At 36.3% G+C, this 7,879-nt stretch overlaps 3 gene segments (V, D, J or C); all 3 read left to right on the top strand.

Moving 5' to 3' along the window:
* LOC112138102 overlaps positions 1-967 on the top strand; it is a gene marked incomplete at its 5' end in the record, with an annotated part of 7,425 nt that extends 6,458 nt beyond the window's left edge. Inside the window, 4 exon segments of the C gene segment in view lie at positions 3-27; positions 115-402; positions 538-686; positions 843-967. Of these exon segments, the coding sequence occupies positions 3-27; positions 115-402; positions 538-686; positions 843-851 (471 nt within the window).
* A 3,030-nt stretch (positions 968-3,997) lies between these two features.
* Positions 3,998-5,230, top strand: LOC118598364. The segment is given in 3 exon segments: positions 3,998-4,165; positions 4,242-4,499; positions 4,935-5,230. Coding segments are annotated over 3 exon segments (687 nt in total).
* Positions 5,231-7,046: 1,816 nt separating this feature from the next.
* On the top strand, positions 7,047-7,464 carry LOC112138099. The segment is given in 2 exon segments: positions 7,047-7,089; positions 7,157-7,464. Coding segments are annotated over 2 exon segments (351 nt in total).
* Positions 7,465-7,879: the final 415 nt, after the last annotated feature.

The raw sequence follows: 7,879 nt of genomic DNA, 5'->3' as shown, positions 1-7,879 counted from the left end.
TTGAAACCAGTATAAAGGATGTTTTTGGTGAGATTGCAGTTCATTATTAGAGTAAATACTCATCAAAATTCCATTGATTTCCTCCAAACATTTGATTCTGACCTGTTTCCTCAGCCTCAGTGATCCACATTGAACCATCAGCCCTCCTTCTCCAGGGTTCAAATGAACTTGTGTGTCTAGTCTTTGGCTTCAGTCCTGCATCCATTAACATCACCTGGATTCGTGATGGAAGCACAGAGCTGTGGAACTACAATAACAGTCATCCCTACAGAGGCCCGGATGGAAAGTTCTGCATCCAAAGCTTCCTCCGTCTGTCTCCAGTTGACTCCTTACCCGGGGTGAACCTCACCTGCAGAGTGACACATGGAAACACCACTCTGTCTGTGAATGTCTCCAGAACAGGTCACACTGATGCTCTGTCTTCATGTAGATCAAAGACTCCATCAGTCTCATCACTGTTGTAGAGTCATCTCTTTGTTCCATTGGAAGAATCAGAGCAACAATGAAGTAACAGATGTGCTTCTGCTTCTTTCACAGACACGTTGGAACAATGTCATTTCTTTGATGACATCTTGCATGTTGATATGAGCCAAGACACAGTCATGCAAGCTTGGGGTGTGGCCATTTTCTTCCTCCTCTTATTCTTCATCTCCATCATCTTTTCTGCTGTCATCACATCTTTGAAGGTAAAAACCATCAGCAGTCATTCTCTTGTTGTCTTGGATGAATGTGACTCAACTTGTTTTCTAGAGTTTTATGACTAATGCATTTACTAATAATATAAAGCCTGCTTTGCATCACAGTTTTCAAACATATCATTATTTGTGTGTTTTTTTTTTCAGATGAAATGAAGAGGATGACAGAGACATATCCCGTTTTCTGCTGGCATCTCAGGATTTTTGATGACATTTTAGCTGTTTTAGACAATTTTAAAGATTTGGTATCTTATGTCTATATGTGTTTGCTTGTAATGACAAAAGATAAGTCTCTTTCTTTGTTACATTCAATGTCACTTGTAAAATGAATAAATGATTTAAAAAGTGTAACGAGTTGTCTTATAAATTTAATATATTTTTATTTTATAACACAAACAATATCATGAATAATGTTCATAATCAAATTAAAGGACAGTTCATTATTTTATTATCAACATTCATAAGGTAATTTCTTCATTACATGAAACACGTTTACCTAAGAACAAAAAAAGGTGCAATATTTGAAATGTCCACAAGAGGGAGACAAAGGGCTCTGGCTCTTTTAAACATCAGATCTCTTTCAAATAAGTCTTTTATAATTAATGATCTGATTGTTGACTGTGATTTGAACTGTTTGCTTTTAAACCTGGCTTGGTACTGATCCTCTATTCTCACTGAGGCCTCTCCACCTAATTTTAACTTTTTATTTTCTATCAGGGAAGGAAAGAGAGGTGGTGGACCAGCATCAATTGCTCAACATGGTATAAAAACAGATGCTACTTCTCTAACAAGCTATCTTTCATTTGAGCATCACTCATTCCTATTCAGTAACCCACCCATTTCAGCAGTCACCATTTACAGACCGCCAAATCCTCCCTCGTTTTTTTTTACAAGAATTCTCTGAGTTTTTATCTATCATTCTTTTAAGGCATAATAGTATTCTTTTAACTGGAGATTTTAATCGTCATGTCAACAACCTGGATGATCCTTTTGGCTTTGAGTTTTTAAATATTTTAAACTGCATGGATTTTACCCAGCATGTGGCACAGCCCACTCACAACAGAGGACACACCCTGGACTTGGTCATCATCTACGGCCTGTTTGCTGTTGTGTCCTCTGTTGTTGACTTGGCTGTGCCAGACCATTAATGTGTGGTTTTTAAAGTGACTGGTTTTATCCAGCAGGGGGCCTCAGTGAGAACTGTGATGAAACGGTATATAACTCCTGAAGTGGCAGCAAATTTTATTGAGATTTTAAACCACACTCCTGCTCAGATTTTACCAGTGTCCTGTGATTCTCTGATGATGTAGTAACCCCACTGAACACCAAAATACTTCAACCAAACTTAAAGACACCTTGGAGAAATGGGGCTACTTTAAAGAAAAAAACAAATAAACAATACAGAAAACACTAAAATAAATATTATTTACTTAAAAAGAATTGATTAAACAAATGTTTATTTTTACTAAATCAAGTCGATTAGACTTTACTTATAATACATTTTTAATACACAGTGCTATATAGAGAAAAAAAAAACAATATTTTAAACTTTAAAACCCCACATTCCCAACATTGTTAAATATAAAATGACATATGATTAAGAATAGGAATAGAAATCTGATTTGATGCTGAGTGAGGAAGTCTAATCATAGGAATCTGTCCACATCAGACATCACCCACTCATGATCATACTATATCCAATCAGAGCAACCAGCCAGATTCCACTACAAACCTGTTCACTAAATATTTTATGTTAACTTCACTCAGAGGTGTACTTCTGAAATAATAAAATTAAATAACTTACTTAGGCTTGACTAAAGTATTTTGTGATTGAAATGTGAATTCTGCTGAATGTGTTCTGTGAGGTGGAGTCAATGCAAACATGGATGTCTTCCTCTACTTATCTGACAGCAGAGATGACAGCAGAGAAGACTGAAGTCAGTTTAACATGATGGACAGTAGGACAGGACTGCTGCTTTTAACTCTCTGTTATGCAGGTGAACATCATCATGCAGATACTGTAGATTTAGGATGTTTGCTTTTTTTAAATCCAGTTTTCTGATTTTCATTCCCAGTTGTTGATGGAGTGACTCTGACTGAGTCTGGACCTGTGGTTAAAAGACCTGGAGAATCCCACAAACTGACCTGTTCAGCCTCTGGATTCACTTTCAGCAGCTATCCCATGAGCTGGATCAGACAGGCTCCTGGAAAAGGACTGGAGTGGATCGCTTATATCAGCACCTCCAGTTCTCCAATCTATTACTTCCAGTCTGTCCAGGGACGGTTTTCCATTTCCAGAGATGACTCCAGCAGTAAAGTTTATCTACAGATGAACAGTTTAGGGACCGAGGACACAGCAGTTTATTACTGTGCCAGAAGAGACACAGTGAGAGACATTATGAGGACGGTCGTACAAAAAGTACTTCCTCTTTTTGTCTGTTTTAAAAATCTTCTCATGAATGTCAGACAGATGCAGATTATTTAAAACAATTCTGTGGAGACAATGTGATGGAAATTATACATTTCCATCACACTTTAATCATTTCCATCACAACAATTTTAGTCTTTGTTTTTTGTAAAGTTTTTTTGTTTTTAATAAAAATAGCTAAAAACACCTAAAAAAGATAAAGCAAAGATAATATTTGCAATTAAATGCTTCATATATGTTGTTCATTGATGTTGTAAAGATGGAGAAATATTTGTTTTAATTCTCACATTTCATACAATTTTTATTTTTGTCCTGTTTTAAATATTCTTGTTTACCTTACTTTTGTTCTTCATCCTGATGACAGTTTGTCCAACTTACTGAATAATAATGAGTTCCATGAAAAAAAAATGTTAATTAACACATTGAAACAAAACAACAGAAGTGTATTTGAATGTTTTTAATCATAATTTAAACCTTTTACAGTCTTTACTGTATGTCATGTATTTGAGCAAAGATCAATAACCTAAATGAAAGGTAGATCTGCAGCTATGGGTTGTTGGTATAATGTCTGTTACTGCATCCATTTTTGTGTATTTTTCTCAACTTGTCAATTTTGGATATTTTGGATTTTAGTTGTCAAACATTTTCCGTTCTTTCTTTAACATTTACTAATGTCAGAAAGAACAGTTTCTATTCAGTGTTTCTCTACTTTACTTGAAAACATGTAAATAGTTTTGAAACCAACGTAAAACATTTCAAGGATAAAATAGTTGATAACAGAAAAATAAACCAATAAACAACCTTTAATAATTAAAAAAATGATTATAGAAACTTTAGTGACATGACAGGAGTTTGTGTTTAAGAGGAAGAGGAGGAGCTGAGGCAAACACAATCTGCCTCCATGTTTCCATGAGTATTAAAGAGGATAAGACTCTGAAAATCTCTGACAAACTCTCTAGACTGGACACAGAAATGACAGCAGCTACAATGAATAAACTTGACTTTGTGGTTACTTTTCTAATCCTGTTCTTTAACTGGACAGGTAGGAAACACATTTGATAGACTGATGGAAAGAGAAATGATTAGACTGCAATAAGGAATGAGTTTTGTGTCTGCAGGTACTGAAGGTCAAACACTGACTGAGTCTGAATCAGTGGTTAAAAGACCTGGAGAATCCCACAAACTGATCTGCACATATTCAGGGTTTAGTAGTGATTACTGGAACGCTTGGATCAGACAAGCAGCTGGAAAAGGACTGGAATGGATCGCTACTATCAGCTCTGACAGCAGCAGCATCTACTACTCAGAGTCAGTGAAAAACCGCTTCACCATCTCCAGAGACAACAGCAGAAAGCAGGTGTATCTGCAGATGAACAGTCTGAGACACAAATTATTTTGTTTAAAACCCTCTTCCAACATACTGCATGAATTTGACCAAAATGACCAAAGTCAATGTAACACATAGAAATGCCAAAATAATAGTTTCTAAGTTATCTCAAACATCAACTTTTAAAACATAATTCATAAAGTTCTTAAGTAGGATGTTGAGGAAGGATGGAACCTCCTATGAGAAAAATGAACATCCTACTTTTTTATGCAAAACCGACTCTCCTCATGTATAAACTCTTGCTGTGATTCTGTCAGCTGCATGTAAAAACATCAGATCATCTTCATCATGTTGTCTGTAGTTCTGTTGCTGATGCTGGATCCTGTGAGTCTCACTGAGAGAAAAGATCATTTCTGTATTTTGAATTCACTCTGACTTTTACATGATTGATTTATTTCTAATAGAACATTTTCATCTGTTTCAGGTGTGAAGTGTGAACAGAACTTTGTGAGTCTACAGCCAGGTCAGAGACTGACCATCACCTGTCAGGTCTCTTATTCTGTGAGCAGCTACAGGACAGCTTGGATCAGACAGCCTGCAGGGAAAGGACTGGAGTGGATTGGGATTGAATGTGTTGGATACACCAAATACTACAAATATTCACTGAAGGACAAGTTCAATATGACTCTAGACTCTTCCAACAACAGAGTGACTCTAAATGGACAGAACATGCAGCCTGAAGACACTGCTGTGTATTTCTGTGCCAGAGATCCACAGTGATACAAACCATCAGCAGACCTGAACAAAAACCCTCAGAGCCTGAAAACTTGTAGCATGAATCCACCAGAGGAGGCGCTCTAACACTACTGGTAAATGTTCTGGAAAGAGAAGTTGGTCACTAATCAACTTTTATTTGTGTTTTAAGAATAACTTAAATCAGCTGTTCATAAGAGTCATTTCTTCTCTGTCTGTGTCTTTGGGACACCAGCTGAGGCAGTGAAACTTTGACCAAATCACAAGAAGAAAGACTAAACTTTGGAGATGCAAAAACTTGTTTCACTGCTCAGTTTGCGTGTCAGTAGATGCTTTCATCTGTTCCCATGTTCTGTATCAACTATGTATTCAAAAAAGTGATTGCTGCAGATTTGTAGATTTGACTGTGGGGTTTGATTTCTACCTTAAATAACTTATAATATAAATACAGGAAACAACTGAACACACCATGAACAGGTTGAAGACGCTGCATTGTTGTTAAGGATTTACTACTGTAATATGAGAGAACGCTTGAATACTTTTGCTAAAATTGGTTTAAACCACCTGAAACATTTCTCTGAAACTACGAGAAAGAGAAGTTAAATTCACTCAAAGTAAATATTTGATGAATGTATGTACAACTCTATCAAAAGTGATAAACTAAAACAAATTAAAATTAAATCTGACATCATGTGGCAAATAATAGAAAGCAAATTAAAGTCAAGACAACAGTGGGAAACTTTTAAAAAATAGATGTTAAAAAAAAGTAAAATTCAAAGAGAAATAAAATGAAAATAGATAATATATATTTTTGCATCAGCTGTCATTTGAATTCTAAAAAAGCTATTCTTGTTACTTGATTCTGAATCCAAAGTTACTGGAGCTGCACTCTCATTTTATAGAGAGAAGGTCTTGGTTCAAATCCAGTTGTTTTTTTTCTGTTCTCTGTCTGTGAGTTTTATCGGGTCAGTCCAGCCTCTTCCCACAACCCAAAACACACTTCATAGGTTGATTGGGAGACTCTAAATGATCTCTTAGGTCTGAATGTGAGGTTGTGTGGTGAAGTTTCTGTGTCTCCCCGTGATGAACCGACAAACTGTCCAGATTCACAGTCAGTGACTGAACTCCAGCAACTCTGGAACTCTGTGTGTGAATGAGCAGGTATAGAAAAATGATGGATGAACAAAAAGGTACTTTTAAAAATGATGCTTTTGAAATAACAGCATCTGATTAAAAATACATATTTTGGATAATTGTACGTTAAAATGCTAGTATAAAATGATGAGTTAATTCTATAGTAAAATAGTACTTATTCCATAAGAACCATAAAAATGAAACATATTGGCTGATTTTACTGTATTTTATGTATTGAAATGTAAACATTTTAAAGTTCTATACTTCTGGGTTGATAACCTTATAAACTGCTGTTTTCATGTATAAACAGATTTTTAAGTTTTTGTTACCCCAAAGAACCCCTGCAGCCCCAAATCATAACGAATTGTTCAAATCTGATGCTGCTCAACATGGCAAATTTTAAAATGTTTTTATTATATAAGAAACATTATTTCTATGGGATTTTATTCTTTTGAGAAATCTGGAACACTATTCTAATTATATGTGGAGTGAAATAATGAGAATATCTGATAATATTTTATACTTAGATTTGATCTTTTACACAAACTTGTTGGAACCAGTAACCTGATGCTTAAATTTACATCAAGTTCTACAATTTAGAGTAATTTTCTTTATGCAAAGTAAACATCTGTGCATGTTTTATATAGGCCTGAGATGTTTCCATTAGCAGCAGAGGAAGAGTTACTCCCATCAGATATTCAACATCATCATGTTCTCTGTAGTTCCTCTGCTGCTTCTGGCTGCTGGATCCTGTAAGTTTGACTGAGACAAAATTTCTGTTCTCTGTTGTTACATCATTAAACTGTTTGTCCTCTTCAGGTGTGAAGTGTGAACAACTGACACAGCCAGACTCTGTGAGTCTGCAGCCAGGTCAGAGACTGACCATCACCTGTCAGGTCTCTTATTCTGTGAGTGACTCCAGGACAGCTTGGATCAGACAGCCTGCAGGGAAAGGACTGGAGTGGATTGGTAGCGAACGTGTTGGATACACCAGCTACTACAAAGATTCACTGAAGGACAAGTTCAGTATGACTTTGGACTCTTCCAACAACAGAGTGACTCTAAATGGACAGAACATGCAGCCTGAAGACACTGCTGTGTATTTCTGTGCCAAAGAGTTACAGTGATACAAACCATCAGCAGACCTGAACAAAAACCCTCAGAGCCTGAAAACTTGTAGCATGAATCCACCAGAGGAGGCGCTCTAACACCACCAGAAATGTATTTTTTCTTGCTTTACCTCCATAAACACTTTAGGGTATATATTTTTAAAGACCTGTAAACACTGGTTCAATACATTTTTTTTATTAAATCAAGAAAAATTTATTCAAATCACATAAAATAAAACACAACTTTATTTATGAGGCACTTGTCATAAATACATACTATTCATTCATTCATTTTCTTGTCCGCTTCTTCCCTTTTGGGGTCACGGGGGTGCTGGAGCCCATCCCAGCTACTGAAGGGCGAAGGCGGGGTTCACCCTGGACAGGTCGCCAGTCTGTCGCAGGGCCTCAATCACACACCCATTCACTCTCACAT

This window comes from Oryzias melastigma, unplaced genomic scaffold, assembly GCF_002922805.2.
Source record: "Oryzias melastigma strain HK-1 unplaced genomic scaffold, ASM292280v2 sc00376, whole genome shotgun sequence".
Taxonomy (NCBI): Eukaryota; Metazoa; Chordata; class Actinopteri; order Beloniformes; family Adrianichthyidae; genus Oryzias; species Oryzias melastigma.
This window is presented reverse-complemented; position numbering and strand designations above follow the sequence as displayed.